Genomic DNA, 26,529 nt, shown 5'->3' on the forward strand with positions numbered 1-26,529 from the left:
ACCGCCAACAGTGCAACTGTGAGTGTAAGCCTAAATTTTTGTGCTCAAGTCTCTGGAGTGGGACTTGAACCCACAACCTTCTCATTTAGAGGCGAGAGTGCTACCAACTGAGCCACAGCTGACGCAATTCGACACTCTTCAACTCCCTATTTCCATAGAACTTTTAGATACAAATATGTTTGACATGATAAACACACCATTATCATATCATGTGCATGATCTTATCCGTACATCATGTTCTTCTCCGTACCCAAATGAAAATGATTTGCCATTTTCCTTTTCACGGCCTCTTTAAAAATCAAAAATGTTGAAGACCTTAATTTCAGCGCCAACCATATCAATTGGTGTTACACATTCTTTTCACACATTAGAATAAAACGAAAAGGCGTCATTAGTCAACAGTAGCTCACAGTATGATTGCTACGACGTTTTTTACCTGCAGCTGCCGAAAGGCCCAGGAAAAACCCGGAGACAAGTTTTCAACTTGAAGCTCTTTTGATTCTTTCCTTCCACTTGTGTAACAGCACAGTCAACGTCCACGATCAGTGTCCGAAATAAAGGAATCAACTCGCGAGTTTACCCTCCGGCAGTCGGACTCCAGCTATTAATTCAGGCACTAATTTCTTTATCAACAAAATTACATTTTTCTTAACTCCCCCTCTTGTACTGCCAGCCGCGCGCTGCATTCCGGTACTTGTAGTCTCCCTCCGCAGCCGCTCCTCAAACAAACGTTGACGGAGGGGCGTTGGCACTACAACCCCCGGCGTGTAGTGCGACAGGCAGGAAGTGCTTGTGCGATGTTTCCTCCCCCTCCGCCGGGTGGCGGGGATCTGGTTCCGGGGGTGGCCTGCGGTGTCAGTGGAGTGGAGCGGAGAAAGAGATACCCGGGCAGAGGAAGCAGTGTCGAGCGCAGCCAGCCTAGCGACACCAATACCATGAAATTTACAGCGCCTCTGCTGCACTCTCACTCCATCAGACACATCCTCCTCCTGCTGGTGAGTCCCTCGTTCCTTTAGTAACTTCCCGTTCGGTTCCTGTACTCAGAGCGGGGCCTCGGCCTAACGCCGGTCCGAGAGGAAGGGGAGAGAGAGCCCGACCGCCCGTCACAGCCGGGGAGAGGCTGGCTGTCGAGGCCCCTGGCTGAGCCGCTGTCCTTGGAGCCGGCACCGAGCCTGTGCCGCACCCTCCCACGTCGGGTGCCCGCGGCCGGTGCTTTGTGTCCCTCGGTGGCTCCGCTTGTTCGCTGTCTTGGGCGGTCCCCCGGCCCAGGCCGGTACCGAGTACCAAGGAGGCGAAGCCTCGCCTCTGGCTTTTCGCTGGGGCGTTAATGGGATTAAAAATGAGAGTTTAACGGCCGTTTTATGTTCTCTGTAAGCAGAACTTGCTGCCGTCAAGGACTGGTTCTTTAAATCCTTCCATTTGCCGGTTGAGTCTCTCCCGGAACTGGTGGAATGAGCCCCGCGGCTTTGCCTGGTCGGTGTGTTGTGTCCGCCTTTCATAGGCTGATAGTTTGGTCCAGGCACCCGGAAACGGAGGGCGTTTGGTGTGTGCCTCGATGCTGCTCTTCTCCTTCGTACCAAGACTCGGTCTTGACCTGATTTTTTTAATTGGAATTAGATGGTCTTTTTAATCCTACTCAACAACAACAACATTGAATTTATATAGCGCCTTTTTCCTTAGAAAAACGACCCAAGGAGCTGCACAGAAAAGTAGACAAAAATCGATATGGAACTAAGTATAGAAATATTAGAAATGACAAAGTTTGGTGAAAGTTGATTTTAAAGGTGGGCTTTAAAGGAGGAGAAAGAGGTGGAACGGTGAAGAGAATTCTAGAGCGTGGGGACGGCCGCCAGTGGTGAGATGAGGGGATAGGCAGGGGTTTGTACAAGAGGCTAGGGTTGGAGGTGGTTGCAGAGATAAGAGGCAAGACCATGAAGAGATTTAAACATGAAGATGAGCATTTTAATAAGAGGCACTGGAAGACCAGGAGCCAGTGTAGGCTAGCAAGGGCTGGGTGATTGGGGAGCAAGACTTGGTGCGGGATAGAGTCATAATGGCACAGAAGGAGGCCATTCGACCCATTGAGTCTGCACTAGCTCTCTATAGAGCAATCCAGTCAGTCCCATTCCCCCGCTCTATCCCCGTAGCCCTGCAAGTTTATTTCCCTCAAGTGCCTATCCAGTCTCCCCTTGAAAACATTGAGTGTCTCCGCTTCCACCACTTCCGTTGGCAGCAAGTTCCAGGCCCTCACCACTCGCTGCGTAAAAAAGTTTTTCCTCACATCCCCCCTGTATCTCTTGCCCAAAACCTTAAATCTGTGTCCCCTAGTCCTTGTACCATCAACTAGTGGGAACAGCCTTTTCCTGTCTAGCCTATCCAAACCTGTCATAATCTTGTACACCTCTATCAAATCACCCCTCAACCTCCTTTGCTCTAATGAAAACAAATCCAACTTCTCCATCCTGTCCTTGTAGCTAAGATCCCCCATCCCCAGAACCATTCTGGTAAATCTCCTCTGCACCCTCTCAAGGGCCTTTACATCCTTCCTAAAGTGTGGTGACCAGAACTGGATGCAATACTCCAGTTGTGGCCTAAACAGTGCTTTATAAAGGTTCAGCATAACTTCTCTACTTTTGTACTCAATACCTCTATTTATGAAGCCCAAGATCCCATATGCTTTGCTAACCACTCTCTCAATATGTCCTGCCACCTTCAGGGATCTATGCACATTAACTCCCAGGTCCCTCTGTCCCTGCACATTCTGTAAAACTATGCCATTAACTGTATATTGCCTCTCCCTGTTCCTTCTGCCAAAATGCAGGGGAACACCACTGTCTACAGTCCTCCAGTCTGAAAAACAGCCATTTACCACAACACTCTGTTTTCTGCCCTTAAGCCAATTCCTTATCCAAGCTGCCACTGACCCACCTATTCCATGAGCTTCAATTTCGTTAACCAGCCTTCTATGTGGTACTTTGCCAAACACCTTCCTAAAATCCATGTAGACAACATCCATTGCATTCCCTTCATCAAAAAATTCAATTAGATTAGTCAAACATGATTTGCCTTTTACAAATCTGTATTGGCTCTCCTTAATTAGCTTAAACCAATCCAAGTGCCTGTTAATTTTTTCCTTGATTATTGTTGTTACCCACCACTGATGTTAAACTGTAGTTTCCAGGATTGTTCTTGCACCCTTTCTTGAACAATGGTGTCACATTTGCCACTTTCCAATCCTCGGGCACCTCCCCCGCATCTAAGGAAGATTGGAAAATTATGGCAAGCCTTTCCGCTATCTCCTTCCCCAATTCAAGCCATCTGGACCAGGCGACTTATCCACTCTAAGCATACCCAGCCTTTCTAGTACATCCAGTCTATCAATTTTCACCCCTTCCATTGCTTCTACCTTTTCCACTTCTGATATTTTGTCAGCATCCACTTCCTTAGCAAACACCGATACAAAGTACTCATTGAGTATTCTAGCCTTGCCATTGCGCATCTAAACATATATCACCATCTTTGTCCCCAATAGGCCCCACCCCGCCACTTACTACCCGCCGATAGAAGATTTTTGGGTTCCCTTTTATGCTAACCGCCATTCTACTCTCACATTCTCTCTTTGCCAATCTTATTTTCATCTTCACTTTCCCTGTCAACTTATTGTATTTGGTCTGGTTCCCAATTGAAGAATTCACCTGACATGCATCATACACCCTTTTTTTTTGTTTGTTCATCTTCTCTATCTCCCTCGTCATCCAAGGAGCCCTTGCTTTGGTTCCCTTATCCTTCCCTCTTGTTGGAAAGTACCTAGCCTGTACTTGGAACATCTCCTCCTTAAAGATCACCCATTGTTCTGTCACAGTTTTTCCTGTCAGTCTTTGGTTCCATTTTACCCCGGCTAGATCCTTTCGCATCCCGTTGAAGTTAGCCCTATTCCAGTTTAGAAGTTCCACTCTAGATTGTTCCTTGCTCCTCTCCATTGCTAATCTAAATCTTATGATATGATGATCACCCGTACCCAAGTATTCTCCCACAGACACTTGGTCGACTTGGCCCACCTCATTCCCCAGCACCAGATCTAGCAGTGCCTCCTTCCTAGTTGGGCCAAGAACATAGTGGTCAAGGAAATTCTCCTGAACACATTTCAGAAATTCCTCCCCCTCCTTTCCCTTTACCCTAGCATTTTCTCAATCGATATTTGGGTAATTAAAGTCCCCCAATATCACCACTCTATAGCGCTTGCATATCTCTGTGATTTCCCTGTAGATTTGCTCCTCTACCTACCTCTCACTATTTGGAGGCCTATAGAATACCCCCAATAGTGTGATCATACCCTCTTTCTCCTCAACTCCAACCAAATGGATTCAGTCCTTGTCCCCTCAAGAACATCCTCCCTTTCTAACACTACAATGTCTTCCTTAATCAGCACTGCCACCCCACCTCCCTTTTTTCCTTCCCTATCTTTTCTGAGCACCTTGTATCCTGAATATTAAGTGCCCAGTCCTCACTGTTTTTAAGCCACGTTTCCATTATTGCCACAACATCATATTGCCGCACAGCTAATTGTGCTTGTAGCTCACCAACTTTATTCACCACACTTGGGTAAGTTTACGTACATGCATTCTCAACACGTATTTGAATTTTTCGTAGTCTTTCTTCGTCTGCTCCTATCTAATATGGTACTATTTCTGCCTCTAGTACTACTTTCTTCTCTAGTACTATCCAACACACACACCCTTTTATGCACCTTATTCCTCTTTTCTACTCCTATATGTTGGTGCCCATCCCCCTGCCAAGCTAGTTTAAACCCTCCCCAACAGCACTAGCAAACCTCCCCGTGAGAATATTGGTCCCGGCTCTGTTGAGGTGTAACCCATCCAGCTTGTACAGGTCCCACCTTCCCCAGAAACAGTCTCAATGCCTCAGGAATCTAAAGCCTTCCCTCCTGCACCATCTCTCCAGCCACGCATTCATCTGTTCTATCCTCCTATTCCTGTACTCACTAGCACGTGGCACCGGGAGTAATCTGGCGATTACTACCTTTTTAAGGTCCTGCTTTTTAATCTCTCTCCTAGCTCCCTAAACTCTGCCTGCAGGACCTCATCCTTCTTTCTGCCTATGTCGTTGGTACCGATATGGACAACGACTTCTGGCTGTTCACCTTCTCCCCTCAGTGTCCTGCAGCCGCTCAGTGACATCCTTGACCCTGGCACCAGGGAGGCAACATACCATCCTGGAGTCACATCTGCGGCCGCAGAAACACCTGTCTGCTCCCCTAACTATCAAATCCCCTACCACTATTGCCCTTACATTCTTTCTCCAACACCCCCCCCCCCCCCCCCCCACCCTGTGCAGCTGAGCCACCCATGGTGCTATGGAATTGTCTTTGGCTGCACTCCCCAGAGGAATCATCGCCCCCACCAGTACTCAGAACAGAATACTGGTTGGAGAGCGAGATGCACTCTCGGGACTCCTGCGCTACCTGCCTGGTCCTCCTCGTCTGTCTGGCAGTCACCCATTCCCTCTCTGCCTGCATACTCTTAAGCTGCTGTGTGACCACCTCCTGAAACATGCTAGCCACATAACTCTCAGCCTCGCTGATGCACCACAGTGACTCCAGCCGCTGCTCAAGCTCCGAAACATGGATCTCGAGCTGCCGTAGCTGGTGACACTTCCTGCATATGTGGTCGTCCAGGCTACGCGAAGCATCCAGAACTTCCCACATGGCACAGGATGTGCACTCCACGGGACTGCGCTGCCCTGCAAATGCCTCTCTTATAATATACTGTGAACTAACTTAGCTGAAATAAACTTTAAAAAAAAAAAACACTCACCAGCTACTCACCAAGCAGCTCCTTCCCTTGTGCCGACATCTCTTTTTCTACTCTGACGTCACTCTTCAAATTCTGCCTCTATTGAGTTCCTGCCTCTCTCGCCCTGCTCCCGCTCTGGTCTTGCCCAGGTCCGCTGCCTCCTCCGGACTCGGGCCTGCACTCCGTACTCGTTTTATCACCGCTACACCTCTCGTTCTGCTCCCGCTCTGGTCTTGCCCAGGTCCGCTGCCTCCTCCAGTCTCAGGATAGCATATGGGCAGCAGAGTTTTGGGTGATATGAAGTTTATGGAGGGTGGAGAGAAAGAGCTTTGTCACCTCCACACTCAACTATTCCAAAGGTGTGGATTATGGTTTCAATGGCATATGGTCTGAGACAGGGATGGAGATGTGCAATGTTACAAAGGTGGAAGTAGACTCTCTTTGTGATGGAGATGCTATGCAGTCAGAAGCTCAACTGCGAGTTAAATAGGATGGCGAACAATCTGGTTCAACCTGAGACAGTGGGCAGAAAGCTGGATGGAATCAGTGGCTCGGTTAGAGTTTTTGGCGGAACTGAAGATGATGGCTTCAGTCTTCAAACATTTAACTTGAGGAAACTGGATACAGCAAAGGCTTTTGGTTCCAACAACATCCTGGCTGTAGTGCTGAAGACCTGTGCTCCAGAACTAGTTCAGCTTTTCCAGTACAGCTAGAATACTGACATCTATCAGACAATGTGAAATTGCCCAGGTATGTCCTGTCCACAAAATGCAGGACAACCCGGCCAATTACCGCTCCATAATCCAGCTCCCAATCATCAGCAAAGGTGATGGAAGGAGTCATCAACAGTGCTGTCAAGCGGTACTTAATCACCAATAACCTGCTCTCACCGATGCTCAGTTTGGATTCTGCCAGGATCACTACAGCCCAAGTCCAAACATGGACACAAGCTGGATTCTGGAGGTGAAATGGGAATGACTGCCCTTGACACCAAGGAGCTCTAGAAAAACTGGCGTCATTGGAATCGGGGGGGGGGGGGGGGGTGGAGAAACCCTCTAGTGGCTGGAGTCATACCTGGCACAAAGGAAGATGGTTGCTGGAGGCAGTTATCTCGACCCCAGAACATCGCTGCAGAAATTCCGCAGGACAATGTCCTAGGTTGAATTCTCATCAGTTGCTTCATCAAAGACCTTTCCGCCATCACTGATTGCATAGTGTTCAGCTGCACTCGCAGTTCCTTGCGCCATACAAGTACTGGGCAATGACCATCTCCAGCAAGAGAGAGCCTAACCATCTCCCTTTGACACTCAATGGCATTAGCATTAGCAAGTCCCCCACCATGAACATCCTGGGGGTCAACATTGACCAGAAACTCATCTGGGCCAGCCACATAAATACTGTGGCTACCACAGTATGTCGAACACTGGGTATTCTGCACTAAGTGGCTCACCTCCTGGCTCCCCAAAGCCTCTGCACCTACAAGGCATAAGTAAGGAGTGTGATGGAATACTCTCCACATGCCTGGATGGGTGCACTGCAGCAACCCACCAAGGCTTCTTTGGCAGCATCTCCCAAACCCACAACCTCCACCACCTTGAAGGAGAAGAGTAACGGGTGCATGGAACATCATTACCTCTAAGTTTACCTCCAAGTCGCACACCATGCTAACTTGGACATAGATTGCTATTCCTTTCATCGTCGCTAGGTGAAAAACTTGGAACTCCTGTCTAATGGCATTGTTGGAGGGACTGCAGCGATTCGAGAGGGCAAGTGACCATCACATTCTCGAGGATAATTAAGGATTGGCAATAAATGCTGGTCTTGCTAGCAACTCCCACATCCCAAGAATGCATTAAAAAAAATTAATAATTGTCGCTCATCCAAGACTGGATGTCAGACAAGCAATCTGACAACACGAGTAGTGGAGGCATCAAGAAAGATGGAGCAGTGGACCCTAGTGTTGTCAGTGTACATTTGGAAGATGACCTGATGTCTTTGGATGATGTCACCAAGGAGCAGCATGAGGAAGAAGACTGGGCCAAGGATAATCAATAATACCCAGGAATTAAGGGATAACCCCAAAGACCAGAGAATGGGCCTGTTTTCATTAGACAGAGATGGTTAAGCAGATAACAGAGAGAGGTGTTAGAAATCGAGGGGTTTTGATGAGGCAAATTAAGCAAAAACTATTCTGTTGATTAGTTAGTCAGTAACGAGAAGGAATAAATTAAAAAATCATCCAATGAACACGGAAGTGTTAGGAGAAATTTTATGCAAAGGCTTGTTAGTACATGAAATGGTCGTGGAAGCAGAATCTATAATCTCTTTTAAAAATGTTTGAAAAAGGAAAATTGAACATTGTATTTTGGAAAATGGATTGTTCTTTCAGAGAGCTGACACAATGGGCCACCTGTGCTGCAAAGTTCTGAGATTCTGATTTTAAAGGCATTGTATAATGTGGATATTACTGAAGTCTTCAAACACTGGCAATTTTTACTAAATTAACATAGTCACCATAAATCGTGCCAATTTGAGATCATTCCTCAACAGCATTCTGTTTGGGCTGAAATATTTCATGTTAGAAATATTAAAAAGATATCTTGAATAGTTATGTTACAGCAAATCATGCACATTCTTATGATATCTGAAGAAAATTGCTCTGAATCTGATTTCCCTATTGGAAGTCTTTAAATCCAGATTAAATCTGAACAGTTGGCAAAACATTCTGCTCCATGTACAGAAGGTATCTGAATCGTACTTGCTTGCTTATGAGTTACTACAGACTAGCACTAACTAAACTAATTAATGTTTCACATGCAGCCAACAGGATACTCTGGAACTGGTTGATAGATTTTTGCTGGACAAGGGTATAAAAGGATATGGAGCCAAGGCAGATGGATGGAGTTAAGATACAGATCAGCCATGATCTCATTAATTGACGGAATAGGTTCGAGGGGCTGAATGGCCTACTCGTGTTCCTATGGTGTTTTTGGTAAAATGTTTACTAACTGGAGATCATTTCACGTCATGTAAAACCTTAGAATATTGCCTGGTAACACCTTACTTGTCCTGCCCAGCTCAATATCTTCTAAGTATCCATTTGTTGAAGTGAATAGTTACAGTTGACAATAATTTTCATTGGAGGCAATAAAATACAACTAGCCTGGAGGCTCAATGCATGTATATTCCAGTTGGTCCTTTATCTATGGCAATGTATCATCACAACAAACCAGCTGGAGTAATGGAAGAGCTGCTGTTCTTGTACAGAAGAGTAATCTAGCTGCACAAATGGGTTTGCATTTGACTCAAATCAGTTGCGAGTTTGTTTTTCATTATAAACCACCAGACAACTACAAACCACATTTTATAGAGCCAATCATTGGGCAGCTGCTTAGTCATGGTTTACATTTCTGATTTATTGTTTTTCATTTTGATGGAGGGCAATTGAGTTGACGTAAAGAAATAAAACCGGAAAATGCTGTAAAACCACAGCAGATCATCTGAAGATAAAAGACAGATTATTATGTTTTCAGGTGTATACTCTTATCAGATTGAAGGCTAACAGATAAACAGACGGTTTAGTAAAGTTTGAACAACAGAGGAAAAACGTGCGGGGATTGGAGGGAAGAAGACAATCAATAAGTACACCGTCACTGAGGGAGTTAATGTGTTAAATGACTGAAAAACTGCTAAATAAAAAATAGGTGATTTAAAAAATCATCAATGAGATGGTGCAGACATATAGAAGGGACAAAAGTATCTGGAAATATTGGGAGAAAAGTCAGGAGTCCATGTACAACAAAAGCATAAGCCATAACAAAAAAAAAATTGAAGACTGGATGTGGCAGAAATAAAATGAAAACGAAAAATGCAAGCCAAGCATGGTGGATCCATAAGAGAAAAAGAACAGGTCCATACCAAACTCTGCTCTGACAATGGATCTCCCACAAAGTCCATACCCTTGCCACCACTTCCTTCCCCCACCCTGGCCACAGTTGAAGGTTGAGCCAGACTGTTTGCAGCTTCAATGTTCTATTCAGCTCCCAGCTGTGCTTCTGACCCCATGTCCTCTCCGTACCAATGACCACCTACTTCCACCTCTAATATCATACATCACTGCCCTGCCTCAGACTATCTTCTACTGAAACCCTCATCCATGCCTTTATCACCTCCCAGATGACTATGCCAATGCTCTCCTCTTTGGCCTACCGTTCTCCATCTTCCATAAACCTCAGCTTGCCCAAACTCTGCTGCCCATATTCTATACTGTGGCAAGTCCCTCTCGCCCATCATCTCTGTCCTTGCCGACCTACATTAGCTCCCAGTCCTCCCAACATGTCCAATTTAAATTTCTCATCCACGTGTTTAAATCCCTCTCCCTCTCCATCTTCATCTTCTCCCCCACCCTCATCTCCCTCTCCCTAGCTCTACAACCCTCCAGGAATTCTCCGTTCCTCCACCTCTGGCCTTCGCTCTACCATTGGTGGCCATGCCTTCTCTAACACAATATCCATTTTTGTCTCATTAAGCCTCTGTCAAGCATCTTGTGATGGCTTTCTATGTTAAAGGTGCTATGTAAATGCAAATTGGTAATCTTCGAAAGAAAGAAAATATAGTCTTTAAAATAAGTTTCACTTTACTGTAATTGTTCCTTCTATTATGGATACACGGACGTGCACAATTGAAGTATTTTTATTTTGGTAAATTTTTTAATTGAGCTCGATGACCACAACAGGTCTAATTTAAACCTTTCCAAATTGCTGGGGTAGGCTTGCTTGTGTACGAAGTATTTAAACTTATCCCAGGTACTTGTTTTTTTCCTTTGCTCAAACATCTTTCTTGGAGGGAGGGACTGGTTTACTGATTCCTAAGCCTGCTGTGCACAAGTTGGCTTTGGCTGCCACGTTTCCTACATTACAAAACTAACTACACTTTGAAAATAGTAGTAGAAAATAGAGTAGGAATAAACTGGTCATTTTTGGGTTGGCAGGCTGTTAACTAGTGGGGTACCGCAAGGATCAGCGCTTGGGCCTCAGCTATTCACAATCCTATATCAATGATTTGGATGAGGGGATTAAATGTAATATATTCAAGTTTGCTGATGATACAAAGTTAGGTGGGAATGTAAGTTGTGAGGAGGATGCAGTGTTCAAGGAGCTATAGACAGGCTAAGTGAGTGGGCAAGAACGTGGGAAATGGAATATAATGTGGAGAAATGTGAAGTTATCCACTTTGGTACAAAAAAATAGGAAAGCAGAATATTTTTTAAATGGTGAGAGATTGGGAAATGTTAGTGTTCAGAGGGACCTGGGTGTCCTTGTGCACGAATCACTGAAAGTTAACATGCAGGTACAGCAAGCAATTAGGAAAGCAAATAGTATGTTGGCCTTTTTTACAAGTGGATGTGAGTATAAAAGAGTAAAGACGTCTTACTGCAATTATATAGGGCCCTGGTGAGACCACACCTGGAGTATTGTGTACAGTTTTGATCTTACCTAAGGAAGGATATACTTGCCATAGAGGGAGTGCAACGAAGGTTCACCAGACTGGTTCCTGGGATGGGAGGATTGTCCTACGAGGAGAGATTGAGTAGACTAGGCCTATATTCTCTAGAGTTTAGAAGAATGAGAGATGATCTCATTGAAACATACAAAATTCTTACAGGGCTTGACAGGGTAGATGCAGGGAGGATGTTTCCCCTGGCTGGGGAGTCTAGAAACAAGGGTCACAGTCTCAGAATAAGGGGTCAGCCAGTTAGGACTGAGATGAGAAATTTCTTCACTCACGAGGGTGATGGATCTTTGGAATTCTCTACCCCAGAGGGCTGTGGAGGCTCAGTCGCTGAGTATATTCAAGAGAGATTGATTTTTGGATATTAAGGGAATCAACGGATATAGGGATAGTGCAGGAAAATGGAGTTGAGGTAGAAGATCAGCCATGATCATCTTGAATGGCGGAGCAGGCTCGAAGGGCTGAATGGCCTGCTCCTGTTTCTTATGTCGGCTGTAAAACACTTTGGGATGTCCTGAGGCCATGAAAAGTGCTGTATAAATGCAAGTTGTTTTTTTTTTCTTTCTCTTCCTTTTTTTCCTTTTTTTCAGAAAGAAAATAACTTGCATTTATATAGTGGCTTTCATGACATCAAAGTATCTCAAAACACTTTATAGCCAATGAAATACCAAGTGTAATAGTTGTTGTTGTAATGTAGAGAAACGTGTCAGCTAATTTGCGCACAGCAAGTTTCCACAAACACCATTGAGATAAAAATGACCAGTTAATCTGTTTTAGTGATGTTGGTACGAGGGCACATGGAGAGCTTCTGTGCTCTTCAAATAGTGCCATAGGATCTTTTACATTCAGCTGAGGGGGTTTGGTATTAGGTCTCATCTGAAAGACAGTACCTCTGCACTGCACTGAGTGTCAGCCTAGATTTTGTGCTCAAGTCTCTGGAATGGGGTATGACCCCAGAGGCTCTCGACTTGGACGAGAGTGAGCCAAAGTTGACAACATGATGAGCTTTAAATTCAAGATAAAACAAATGTAGTCTTAGTCGAATCTGTTTCAGTTGCGGGAGAAGCTGACTGTGAATGTAGTTTTGTATTAGAACCCTTTGTGTACTGAAAGACGTTGATCTGTTTTTCAAAATACATCTGTTACAGTGCTATGATTGTGTATTTTGAATATTTGTTACAGTAGACTTGGGCTAACTAAGGACAGCCATCATGGGTTTGTAAACGGGAAGTGGTTTCTGTCAAATTGAATAAGGGTCTTTGAGGGCATAATGGACTGTATGATGAAGGAAATTCAGTGAATGTTATGTATATGGATTTTCAAAGGTGCTTGTTAACGTGTGGCCTAGGGAGCAATGTCGATTAAGGTGCATGGCATTGAAGGAATGTGACGGTATAAATAGCAAACTGTCTAAAGGACAGAAAATAGAAGGCAGTGGTTAATAGATTTTACTTGGGCCGGACAGTTGGGGGAAAAAAATTAGGTTAGTGATGATATCAATGTCTTCCCTCTTTTGCCTCCCGCTGGCCAATTGTAATCTTGCACGCTTTCTATACTGAAATGTAAGACTTTTTGGAACTCTTTAATCCATCAGCTAAGTTGGCTTCTCGCCATCTGAAACGTGTATGCTATGAACATCCTGCATTTAAGGATGTTGGTTTGAATAAGTAGCACTTGGAGGTCTTTGCCAAAATTAATAAATTACTTCTTCTGACTCTTGATTGCTTTTGAAAACAGTAGTGCGGGGAGTGGTGTCTACACTTATTTTACCATTCACCTTGAAGTTTGATTGTGATAACTGTTATTGAATAATTTTAGACGTATATCTGCTGATACTGCTTGTATATCGACTTCAAGGCTAAAATAATCGTGCTGATAAAAATAGCATTGATGCTGGCTGCCTTCGATTCGGAATGCATTTTATCTCAAATAATGGATTCTTAGAATTTGCCAACAATTGCGGTTAGGGCAGCGTCCTAGATCTAACTATCTTCAGCTGCTTCGTTATGACAATCCCCCATCATAAGGTTAGAAATGGGGCTGTTCGCTGATGGTTCGTGTTCAGCTCCATTGACAATTCCTCAGATAACAAAGGATTCCATGCCCAAATGCAGCAAGACCTGGTCAACATCCAGGCTTGGGCTGGTAAGTGGCAAGTAACATTCATGCCACCTAAGTGTCAGGCAATGACCATCTCCAGCAAGAGAGAGCATAACCACCTCCCCATGACATTCTATGGCATTACCATTGGCAAGTCCCCCAAATCCTTTGGGGGGGGGGGGGGGGGTCGCCATTGACTACAAACCGTTGTCCCTTGAGTAAAGAAGATTAAGGAATGATTGATTAAAGGAGTTGATGGGATAGATAGAAAATATTTCCTCTGGCGGGGGGAGCCCAGAACAAGGGGGCATAACCTTAAAATTAGAGCCAGGCCTTTCAGAGGTAATGTTTGGAAAAACTTCTTCACACAAAGGGTAGTGGAAATATAGAACTCTCTTTCCTGCCCCCCCCCACAACAAAAAAAAAATATTGTTGAGACTAGGTAGATTGATAGATTTTTGTTAAGCAAAGGGTTATAGAACCAAGCAGGTAGATGGAGTTGAGATACAGATCAGCCATGATCTAATTGAATGGTGGAACAGGCTTGGACTGAATGGCCTACTCCTGTTCCTAACTGAAATGGACTAGCCACACCAGCCATGGCTACCAGAGCAGGTCAGTGGTTGGGTATTCCATGGGGAGCAATGTTCCCTCTAAAATATTGTTGTGCGTGGCCAGTTTTTTCAATGCACAGTACCTTTACATTTTTTTGCGCAGTGGCGCATGCGTGGTATTTTGAGAGCTTGAGTGGCCTGTGCGGTACCTTCAAGCCTGCTGCATGCCCGCGTGCAGCTTAGAGGGTACTTTAGTGGTGAGTGGCTCACCCGATTTCCCCCAAACCACTCTACCACCTAAAAGGCAGAGTCGGGAGTGTGATGGAATACTGTCCACTCACCTGGATGGGTGCAGCTCCAACAACACTTGAAGCTCAACACTCCAAGACAAAGCAGTCCACTTGATCGGCATCCCAACCACTAGCTTAAACCTCCACCATTGGCATATAGGATGCACTCCAGCAACTTGCCAAGGCTTCTTCAGCGACACCTCCCAAACCCACAACCTTCACCACCTGGAAGGACAAGGGTAGCAAGTGAATGGGAACACCATCACCTCTAAGTTCCCCTCCAAGTCACACACCATCCTGACTTGTGTGTGTGTATATAGATATATATATATATATATATATATATCGCCGTTCCTTCATCGTTGCTGGATTAAAATTCTGGAACTCCATACCTAACAGTATTGTGGGAGTACCTTCACCACATGGACTGCAGCAGTTGAAGGCGGCGGCCCACCACCACCTCGAGGACAACTAGGGATGGTCAATAACTGCTGGCCTTGCCAGTGATGCCCACATCCCAAGAATGAATTTTTGTAATTACTAATTGCTCTCTGGTTACCCAGTTTATCCTTCTCTTCCTTCTTGAGCAAGAGCTACTCTCCAGTCCCATGACACAAATAAAGAAGATTGAAAAATTGTCCCTCTGCTCCCTGACTACTTTCAGCAGCCTAGGGTGATGTCATCAGGTCCCATGCCTTATCCACCTCAAGTTCTGCTCACTTTTTTCAGAACCAATTCTTTTTCTACAATTGGCTTTATCAATTTTTTCCATAGCCGCCCCCCCCCCCCCACCTTGTACATCTATGTTCTCACTTGTAAAAACAGATACAAATATTTATTTACTATCTCCACCATACTTTCACCCTCCACAATTAGATCTGTTTCATCAATAAGTGATCTGACCTCCTCTAATTTTAAATGCTATAAAAGCTCTTGCTATAACCTTTCTATATTATCTGCTAGTCTTTTTCATATTCCCTTTTAACCCTTCCAATCTCCCTTTTCACCACCTTCTCATTTCACTGTCTATTTTCCTAATCATTTTCTTTAGTATTGTTAGCTCCAACTTTATCATGTGCCTCCCTTTTGGTTTCAGTTTAGTTATATGATCTGCTTATTATCCACGGACCTCTCATTCTTCTCTCTCCCCACCGCGCGCCCACCCCCACCCCTTCCCTTTTTGGCTTCTGATTTTTTTTAACCTGTTTGCTAACTTTTCTGCCCAGTTAATTTGGGCCAGATCCCTCTTTATCTCCCTGTGCTTTGCTTTTTTCCCAGGTCCGTACCTTCCCCTTTGACATTTCTGCTTTTATATTTTTACATTGAATCTACCTATGTTGTGGTCACTGTTTCCTAATTGTTCACCTATTCTCACTTCAGCTGTGACCAGTATTTTCTGATCACAGGCCTCCCGCGGGCGGAGGCCTGCGATCTGGAAAAATCTGCGCCCTTACCTGAGGACTCCCGGGACGCGCACGCTTCTGCCCCTGGGCCGCTCCAAACTGCAAGTGCGCAGGGCCCACGTATCCCAGAGGCGCATGCAGTTCGCAGTGTCCCTGGGTCACGTGGGCCATGGAGAGCCAATCACAGAAGGGAATCTCCCTTCATACACTTGACAAATATATGAATGGAGATCAATGAAAAAACATAGTAAAACTTTAAAAAAAAAAAAAAAAAAATCACATTTTTAAAATGACTTGAAATTACAATAAATTTTAAACAAATTTAACTTTTTGAAAAAAGAATTAGTTTTTTACAGGGGCTAAAAATAAACTTACCTTTTTAAAAAGTATTTTTAAATGATAAATCAGTCAAAAAAAAATTTTTTCTTTTTTTTTTCAACTCTTATCCTGGTAAAAGCTTACCAGGCGTAAGAATTGTAAGGGTTTTCTGCAGGCGGAGGGTCTCCAAAAAGTGGAACTATCTGCCCGCAGAGGCCCTTCTGGGCAGGCGGAGGATCTGTCAAGACCATTCTTGACAGATCGGAAATGCCGGTTTTCAGTGCATGCCTGAAACCGGCATTTCTGATGTCCCTATGGGTGGGTACACAGCACGTACCCATCCGTAGGGATCGGAATATCTGGGCCTGTATCCAACAGCACTTTTAACATACAAAAATGTGCCAAGGAGCTTTGCAGAAGTGTAAACTCCCCAGTTGTGTTTCCTCCCAATCTCTATTCTTTAAGTCTAACTGCCTCATGCTCTTCGCCCCTTGCCCCACGATGCAGCATTGTTGCTCAGGGACCACCCTCCTCTTGCTGTCACTGCCTGCATCATACTTGTCCAACAGTAAGTATCTATTGGACAGTGTCAGCAACTTGGGCACTTCCTGCAGCTGTGATTCAGAGAGCATGATCCAGTAATCCCTTATCCTCTCTGCTGAGGTGTGTGAATAGACTCCATTATGGCCCACATATTGCACTCTCCACAAATTACATGAGTCCACTTCACTGCTGTGTCTAATTTTTAAAAAGGTAGGTCAAAGCAAAATATCTCAGGTGCTGGAAATCTGAATCAAAATAGAAAATGCTGGAAAACCCAGCAGGTCAGTTAGCATCTGTGGAGAAAACATGAGTTTATGTTTCAATTGCAGGTCCTACTGTTTTGTAAAAGGGTCTACACCCAAAACATTAACTTGCCCTTTATCTTCAATGATGCTGATTGCCTTGCTGCGTTTCCAGCATTTTCTGTTTTTGATTTTAAATGTAGATAAGAGTTAGCCTAAACTCTTAGCATCCCCAAAACCTTCTCAAGAATCAAACTCCTTACTCCCTTCTGATAAAAGGTCATCAACCTGAAACGTTAACTCTATTTCTCTCTCCACAGATGCTGTCTGACCTGCTGAGTATTTCCAGCATTTTCTGTTCTTATTCCTTACTCCCTTCACACAGTATTTAAATTTCTGTTCAGTGGCTGAATTCTACGTCCGTCTGACCTTAGCAGCTATACAACGTTGAAAAATGCAAAGCAAAAGTCAGTGTTTCCGCTCTTAAGTGAATTCAAGTATCCAGGTTAGCAATGCAAACCTTAATACCTGATCTTTGGGTAACTAGAATAACCCGTTTGGGTGTTTCCTGCTTGGTGAATCGTAACTCTTGTTTGCTGTTCATTGTTTGGGACCATGAGTTTTTCTTTCAATTGGAAAATACATTTTTGCAGATATGGAGGACATGTGACGGAACTTGATTGACTGAAATCTAAAGTACCAAATGAGTGTGTAAGTTGTGGTTGTCAGTTATAAATGTGGGTTCAGAAATAAATTGCAAACAAATCATTGATGTTCTGGCCACAAATATTTTTTAAGTTTACTACTAATTGACTTTTTGACTGTTTTTCCCCCTTTAATTGAATATCATCAAATCTAAATTTATGATCTATTCCTCCAAAATGATGGGATGTGTATGCTGGCTTTCCAGTAGTAGGAATATTCTGGCACTTGGAAACGATTTCTTTTTTCTTCCCAGAGCTATATGCACAGAGCTGGGAGTATGTGCTAAACGGAGTGGCTTGATATACAGAGTGGCAATGGGAATTTGGTGAGAGTGGTAAATAGTACAGATAGCGTGTTTTTACCGCGCTGAAATTTAACTTACTTTTCTTACTTTAAAACTTATTTTAAAACTGCAAGTCAGTAGCAGTTAACAGTCAATCAGCTGTAAGTGGGTAACAACAGAAAATGCTGGAAACACTCAGCAGGCCAGGCAGCATCCGTGGAGAGAAAAACAGAGTTAATGTTTCAGGTCTGGGACCCTTCATCTATGGGTAGCTGACTAGCTGGTAATTGTTGTAGCTGGCTGTTGACTGACTAGTTGTAACTAGTGTGTTTCTGAAAAGTATATATTAGTGTTTTCTGCTACACACACAGCTTTGTGTACAGAGCTGGGAGTACCTGCTTTACAGAGTGGTAATGGGAATTTGGTGAGAGTGGGAATTCAGTGCAGGGGGGAAGGAGGTGCTAAGCGATCTAAGCCAAGTTGCAAAAGTAAATATATAAATAATCAGTAATTAATTAGATCTAAAGGGTTTTTTTGTAAGCAAAATGATGGGACAGCTGAGACCCGTTGCCTGCAATTCCTGTGCCACGTAGGAAATCCAGGGCACTTCATGTGTCTTGGAAAACCACGTGTGCAAGAAGTTGCTCAAATTCAAGCTCGGGGGTTTCTGAGCTTGAAGGGCAGCTGGAATCACTGCAGGGCATATGGGAGGCTGCAAATTTCCTGGAGCGCACGTTCCAGGAGGTGGTCACCCCGCAGCTACAGGACATTCAGGAGGATAATAAGTGGGTGACCATCTGGCAGGGTAGGAAGAAGCAGGCAGTGCAGGAATCCTCTGGGATTGTGTCACACTCAAACCAGTTTTCAGTGCTGAATACCAGTGAGGGCGATGACACCTTGAGGGAGTGAAATCTAGAGCACATCCACGGTACTGTGGGGCAACTTACTGCACAGGGAGGCACCACAAAGTGTAGAAATACAGTGGTCATGGGGGATTCGATAGTCAAGGGGATAGACGGGCGTTTCTGCAACTGCCGATGTGAGTCCCGCATGGTGTGTCGCCTCCCTGGTACCAGAGTAAAGGATATCATTGAGCGGGTGCAGAACATTTTATGGGGAGGAGGGAAACAGCCAGAAGTTTCAGAAGCTAGGGAGGAAGTTTAAAAGCAGGACCTCAAAGGTAGTAATCTCTGGATTACTCCCAGCACCACATGCTAGTGAGTATAGCAATAGTAGGATAAAACAAGTTAACGCGTGGCTGGAGAAATGGTGCCAGAGGGAGGGCTTCAGATTCCTACGGCATTGGGACCAGTTCTGGTGCAGGAGGCACCTGTTCAAGGTGGACGGATTGCAGCTCAACAGAGCTGGGACCAATGTCATTGCAGGGAGGTTAATTAGTACTGTGGGAGAGGGAGGGTTTATACTAATTTGGGAGGGGGGTGAGCACCAGGATGCAACATTAGAGCGGAGAAACAAGGTGCACAGAGGACTGGGAGAGCCAAGTAGCACTAGAGTAAAGAATAGTTCAGAAATCGGAGAGATCAAACGGCACAAATTCAAAGCCGTCTAAGATGTGTTTGGAGTGCATGTACGTAAATGCACAGAGCGTGGTAAATAGGGTTTGGTGAGCTGCAGGCACAGGTCCCCACATGAGATTATGAAACAGCGGCAATAACAGAGACCTGGCTCAAAGAAGGGGAGGATTAGGAACTTAATATTCTTGGCTACAAGGTGTTCAGGAAAGATAAGGAAGGAAAAAAGGAGGGGATGGCAACTATAATAGTTTGATCAAAAACTATTATAGCATTGGAGAGGGATGATGTAGTTGAGGGGTTCAAAGACAGAGTCTACTTGGTTAAAATTAAGGAACAATAGAGGAGCCATTACGCTACTGGGGGTGTACTACAGGCCACCACATAGTGCGAAGGAGATAGAGGAGCAAATTTACAGGCAAGTTACAGAATGATGCCAGAACTACAGCGTGGTGATTTAGGGGGGACTTCAATTATCCTAATTATAGACTGGGTTAGTAACAGTGTAAAGGACAAAGGTGGAGGAATTCCTGAAGCGTGTAAACTTTCTTCATCAGTGTGTTTCCAGCTCAACGAGGAAGGACGCAGTGCTGGATCGAGTTGAAGGTGGCGGGACTAGTTGAGAAGGCTTTTTTTTTTAAATTGGCTTTGCAGAACACTGGATAGTCAGCCGCAGGAGCACTGTGCTCAATTCTGGGCACCACACTTGAGGAAGGATCTCCAGACCTTGCAGAGGATGCAGAAGAGATTTACTAGAATGGTACCAGGGATGAGGTACTTCAGTTATGTGGAGAGACTGGAGAAGCTGGTGTTCTCCTTAGAGCAGAGAAGTTTAAGGGAAGATTTGATTGAATCATAGACACTTGCATCACAGGAACTTACATCACAGAAGGAGACCATTCGGCCCATCGTGCCCGTGCTGGCTCTTTGAAAGAGCAGTCATGCTCAGTCCCACATCCCCGCTTTTTGTCCATAACCCTGTAAGTTCGTCATCCTCCGGTACCTGTCCAACTCCCTTTCAAAATTATTATGGAATCAGCTTCCAGCACTTATTTCAGGTAGAATGTTCTAGATCCTGGCAACTCAAAGAAAAATTCTCCTCATGTCCATTCTTGATCTTTTGCTGATGATTTTGAATCTATGACCTCTAGTTATTGACCCACTCGCCAGAGGGAATACTTTTTCCCTATTTACTTGATCAAAACCTCTCATCATCTTGGAAACCTCCATTTGGACACCTCTTGACCTTTTCTGTTCCAAGGAGAACAGTCCTAACTTTTCCAACCTCTCCTCGTAACTGATAGAGGTGTTCAGAGAAACATAGAAGATAGGAGCAGGAGTAGGCCCTCGAGCCTGCTCTGCCATTCAATGCGATCATGGCTGATCATCCAAGTTCAGTACTTTCTCCCCATACCCCTTGATCCCTTTAGCCTTAAGAAATATATCCAACTCCTTCTTGAATATATTTAATGAATTGGCCTCTACTGCCTTCTGTTGTAGAGAATTCCACAGGTTCACCACTCTCTGGGTGAAGAAATTCCTCCTCATTTCTGGCCTAAATGGCCTACCCCTTATCCTTGGACTATGACCCCTGGTTCTGGATTCCCCGACCATCGGGAACATTCTCCCTGCATCTAGTCTGTCCAGTCCTGCCAGAATTTTATGTTTCAATGAGATCCCCTCTCATTCTTCTAAACTCCAGCGAGTACAAGCCCAATCGACCCAATCTCTCTTCATACGTCATTCCTGCCATCCCAGGTATCAGCCTGGTGAATCTTCGCTGAACTCCTTCCATGGCAAGAATATCCTTCCTCAGATAAGGCGACCAAAACTGCACACAATACTCAAGGTGCGGTCTCACCAAGGCCCTGTACAACTGCAGCAAGACATCCTTGTTCCTGTACTTAAACCCTCTCGCTACGATGGCCAACATACCATTTGCCTTCTTAACCACCTGCTGCACTTGCATGCTTACCTTCAGTGACTGGTGCACAAGGACACCCAGGTCTCGTTGCACTTCCCCTTCTCCCAATCTATTGCCATTCAGATAATCTGCCTTCCTGTTTTTGCCACCAAAGTGGATAACCTCACATTTATCCACGTTATATGGGCAGAAGCATGGCAGATGCAAATCACCCAACCTGTCCAAATCATCCTGTAGTCTCTCAGCATCCTCCTCACAGCACACACGCCCACCCAGCTTTGTGTCGTCTGCAAACTTGGAGATATTACATCTAGTTCCCTTGTCTAGATCATCATTAATATATATTGTGAATAGCTGGGGTCCAAGGACCGATCCCTGCGGTACCCCACTAGTCACTGCTTGCCACTCGGAAAAAGACCCATTTATTCCAACTCTTTGCTTTCTATCTGCCAACCTGTTCTCTATCCAAGTCAATACCTTGCCCCCAAACCCATGTGCCTTAACTTTACACGCTAATCTCTTATGTGGGACCTTATCGAAAGCCTTCTGAAAGTCCAAATACACCACATCCACTGGTTCTCCTTCATCTATTTTACTAGTTACATCCTCAAAAAATTCCAGTAGATTAGTCCAGCAAGATTTACCTTTTGTAAATCCATGTTGACTTTGTCCGATCCTGTCACTGTTTTCCAAGTGCATCTTTTATAATGGACTCTAGCATTTTCCCCACTACCGATGTCAGGCTTACCGGTCTGTAATTCCCCGTTTTCTCTCTACCACCTTTTTTGAATAGTGAGGTAACATTAGCTACCCTCCAATCCATGGGTACTGTTCCAGATTCCATCGAATGTTGGAAGATGATCAGCAATGCATCTCCTATTTCTAGGGCCACTTCCTTAAGTACCCTAGGATGTATATTATCAGGCCCTGGGGATTTATCGGCCTTCAATCCCATCAATTTCCCTAACACCGTTTCCCTACAAATACTGAATTCTTTCAGTTCCTCCCATTCATCAGACCCTATGTTCCCTGACATTTCTGGGAGGTTATTTGTGTCCTCCTTTGTGAAGACGGAACCAAAATATATATTTAATTGGTCTGCCATTTCTTTGTTCCCCATTATAAATTCCCCTGATTCTGACTGCAAGGGACCTACGCTTGACTTCACCAATCTTTTTCTCTTCACATATCTATAAAAGCTTTTACAGTCAGTTTTTATGTTCCCTGCAAGCTTCCTCTCATTCTATTTTCCCTTTCTTAATTAATCCCTTTGTCCTCCTTTGTTGAATCCTAAACTGCTCCCAATCCTCTGGATTACTGCTTTTTCTGGCCAATTTATATGTCCTCTCCTTGGATCTTATGCTATCCCTAATTTCCCTCGTTAGCCACGGTTGAGTCACCGTTTTTGTTTTATTTTTATGCCAAACTGGGATGAACAAATTCTGTAGTTCATCCATGCGGTCTTTCAATGTTTGCCATTGCCTATCCACCGTTAACCCTTTGAGTGATATTCCCCAATCCATCCTACCCAATTCGCGCCTCAGACCATCGTAGTTTCCTTTATTTAAATTCAGGACCCTAGTCTCTAAGTCAACTACTTCATTCTCCATCTTAATGAAGAATTTGATCATATTATGATCGCTCCAACCCAAGGGGCCTCGTACAACAAGATTCCGCCTCCACAGTATTGTTACTAATTTGGTTAGCCCAATCTATATGTAGATTAAAGTCACCCATGATGACTGCTGTGCCCTTTTTGCACGCTTCTCTAATTTCCCTTTTAATGCCATCCCCAACCTCCGCATTACTGTTGGGAGGTTTATATACCACTCCCACTAAAGTTTTCTGTCCCTTCGTATTTCTCAGTTCTACCCATACAGATTTCACATCAGAGCTAATATCCTTCCTTACAATTGTGTTAATCCCTTCTTTAGCCAGTAATGCTACCCCACCTCCCTTTCCTTTTTGCCTATCTTTCTTGAATATTGAATACCCCTGGATGTTGAGTTCCCAGCCTTCGCCACCCTGGAGCCATGTTTCCGTAATCCCAATCAAATCATATTTGTTTACCTCTATTTGCGCAGCTAATTCATCCACCTTATTACGAATGCTCCTCGCATTAAGACACAAAGCCTTCAGGCTTGTTTTTTTAACGCTCTTAGACCTATTAGAATTATTATTTACTGTGGCCATGTTTGATTTAAACCGTTGATTTCTCTGACTGCCACTTTTGGTTTTTCTCCTTCCTATCTTTTGCTTTTATCCTTATTTACCTTTCCTCTGTCCCCCTGCTCAGGTTCCGAACCCCCTGCCATTTTAGTTTAAACTCTCCCCCAGAGCACTAGCAAACACTCCCCCTAGGACATCGGTCCCGGCCCTGCCCAGGTGCAAACCGTCTGGTTTGAACTGGTCCCACCTCCCCCAGAACCGGTTCCAATGTCCCAGGAATTTGAATCCCTCCCCTTTGCACCATTCCTCTAGGCACGTATTCATCTGAAGTATCCTTCTATTTCTACTCTGACTAGCACGTGGCACTAACTCCCTATATTCAGCTTTTAGGACCTCATCCCGTTTTTTACCTATATCGTTGGTGCCTATATGCACCATGACAACTGGCTGTTCACCCTCCCCTTCCAAGATGTTCTGCAGCCGCTCTGAGACATCCTTGACCCTTGCACCAGGGAGGCAACACACCATCCTGGAGTCTCGTTTGCGGCCGCAGAAACGCCTATGTATTACCCTTACAATGGAGTCCCCTATCACTATAGCTCTACCCCTCTTTTTCCCTCCTGTCCTGTGCAGCAGAGCCACCCCTGGTGCCATGAAGTTGGCTGCTGCTGCCTTCCCCCTGGTAAGCCATCCCCTCCATCAGTATCCAAAGCAGTATATCTGTTTCAGAGGGGGATGCCCACAGGGGACCCCTGCACTAACTGCCTGTGCCAAGTACTCTGCCTGTTGGTCACCCGTTCCCTTTCTGCCTGTGCCACCTTTACCTGCGGTGTAACCAACTGATTAAATGTGATATTCACAACGTCCTCAGCATCGCGAATGGTCCAGTATGTATCCAATCGCAGCTCCAGCACCGCAATGCGGTCTGCCAGTAGCTGCAACTGTACACACTTCCTGCACACGGTTGTCAGGGACACAGGAAGTGTCCGAGTTCGCACATAGCGCAGGAGGAGCATACCACGGCACCGGGCTGTCCTGCCATGACTTACCCTTTAATTAATTGCAATTAAATTAAATCAAATCAATCCCACCAATTACACTACAGTTAAATGGTGTATTTAAGGGCCCTGGTTTACAAACAGTCCCCGCTACACCACAGAGACTTTAGAAACTATAAACCACAGAGTTAAAGTTTAAAAAAGAGAGAAATACCAACCAATCACATACCTGCTTTCTGGTGACGTCACACTTCGATTACTTTTTACTTCTCTCCTTCCCTTGGAGATTGGTAAAACTACCTGGTCTCTGGGGGTCTTTTAAAGCCTCACCGCTCGCGCCGCACTGAGGCCTACCTGGTCTCTGGGGGCCTTTTAAAGCCTCGCCGCTCGCGCCGCACTGAGGCCTACCTGGTCTCCTGGGGGCCTTTTAAAGCTTCGCCGCTCGCGTTTTGATAGAGTAAATAAGGAGAAACTGTTTCCAGTGGCAGAAGGGTCGATAACCAAAGGACGCAGATTTAAGGTGATCAGAAGGAAAAAAAGAGGCAACATGAGAAAACATTCTTTTTACGCAGTGAGTTGTTGTGATCTGGAATGCAGTACCTGAAAACGTGGGTGGAAGCAGATTCAATAGTAACATTCAAAAGTGAATTGGATAAATGCTTGAAGGGAAAATATTTACAGAGCTATGGGGAAAGAGCAGGGGAGTGGGATTAATTGGATAGCTCTACCAAAGGGCCGGCACAGGCATGATGGGCTGAATGGCCTACTTCTGCGCTGTATCATACAAACATAGATAGGAGTAGGACATTCGGCCCCTCGCGCATACTCCGCCATTCAATGCGATCATGGCTGGTCATCCAAATTCAGTACCCTGTCCCTGCTTTCTCCCCATATCCCTTGATCCCCTTAGCCTTAAATATATCTAACTCCTTCTTGAATATATTTAATGAATTGGCCTCAACTGTCTTCTGTAGTAGAGAATTCCACAGGTTCACCACTCTCTGGGTGAAGAAATTCCTCCTCATCTCAGACCTAAATGGCTTACCCCTTATCGTTAGACTGTGACCCCTGGTTCTGGACTCCCCCGCCATCGAGATCAGCCTTCGTGCATCTAGTCTGTCTAGTCCTGTTAGAATTTTATAAGTTTCAATGAGATCCCCTCTCATTCTTCTAAACTCTAGCGAATATAAGCCTAATCAACCCAATCTCTCTTCATACGTCATTCCTGCCATCCCAGGTATCAGTCTGGTGAATCTTCGCTGCACTCCTCTATGGCAAGAACATCCTTCATCAGATAAGGCGACCAAAACTGCACACAATACTCAAGGTGTGGTCTCACCAAAGCCCTGTACAACTGCAGCAAGAGATCCTTGCTCCTGTACTCGAATCCTCTTGCTATGAAGGCCAGCATACCATTTGCTTTCTTGACCGCCTGCTGCACCTGCATGCTTACCATCAGCGACTGGTGCACAAGGACACCCAGGTCTCGTTGCACTTCCCCTTTTCCTAATCTATTGCCATTCAGATAATAATCTGCCTTCCTGTTTTTGCCACCAAAGTGGATAACCTCGCATTTATCCACATTATACTGCATCTGCCATGCTTCTGCCCAATCGCCCAACCTGTCCAAATCATACTGGAGTTTCTCGGCATCCTCCTCACAGCACACACGCCCACCCAGCTTTGTGTCGTCTGCAAACTTGGAGATATTACATCTAGTTCCCTCGTCTAGATCATTAATATACATTGTGAATAACTGGGGTCCTAGCACCGATCCCTGCGGTACCCCACTAGTCACTGCCTTCAATTCGGAAAAAGATCCATTTATTCCAACTCGTTGCTTCCTGTCTGCCAACAAGTTTTCTATCCAAGTCAGTACCTTACCCCCAATCCCAAGTGCTTTAACTTTGCACGCTAGTCTCTTCTCTTATGCGGGACCTTATCGAAAGCCTTCTGAAAGTCCAAATGCACCACATCCACTAGCTCTCCCTTATCTATTCTACCAGTTACATCCTCAAAATACCAGTAGATTAGTCAAGCATGACTTACCTTTTGTAAATCCATGTTGACTTTGTCCGATCCTGTCACTGTTTTCCAAGTGCTCTGCTGTTAGTTCGTTTATCATGGACTCTAGCATTTTCCCC

The 26,529-nt window shown here is 44.8% G+C and overlaps 1 protein-coding gene and 1 long non-coding RNA gene across 3 annotated transcripts in view; one reads left to right on the plus strand and one right to left on the minus strand.

Annotated features, from left to right (window-relative positions):
- LOC147117308 (uncharacterized) overlaps positions 1–731 on the minus strand; it is a 64,346-nt gene extending 63,615 nt beyond the window's left edge. For both annotated transcript variants that reach the window (XR_015078418.1, XR_015078417.1), the window contains exon 1: positions 437–731. This is a non-coding gene — a long non-coding RNA (uncharacterized LOC147117308). The remainder of the gene's footprint in view (positions 1–436) is intronic.
- Positions 732–747: 16 nt separating this feature from the next.
- The window catches only part of erp44 (endoplasmic reticulum protein 44), a 128,557-nt gene continuing 102,775 nt past the window's right edge, over positions 748–26,529 (plus strand). The window contains exon 1 of the mRNA XM_085988191.1: positions 748–995. Within this exon, the coding sequence (XP_085844317.1) occupies positions 798–995 (198 nt within the window). The 5' untranslated portion in view covers positions 748–797. The remainder of the gene's footprint in view (positions 996–26,529) is intronic.

Source organism: Somniosus microcephalus, chromosome 5 (assembly GCF_052327205.1).
Source record: "Somniosus microcephalus isolate GS21.2 chromosome 5, FLI_Smic_1.0, whole genome shotgun sequence".
Classification (NCBI taxonomy): domain Eukaryota; kingdom Metazoa; phylum Chordata; class Chondrichthyes; order Squaliformes; family Somniosidae; genus Somniosus; species Somniosus microcephalus.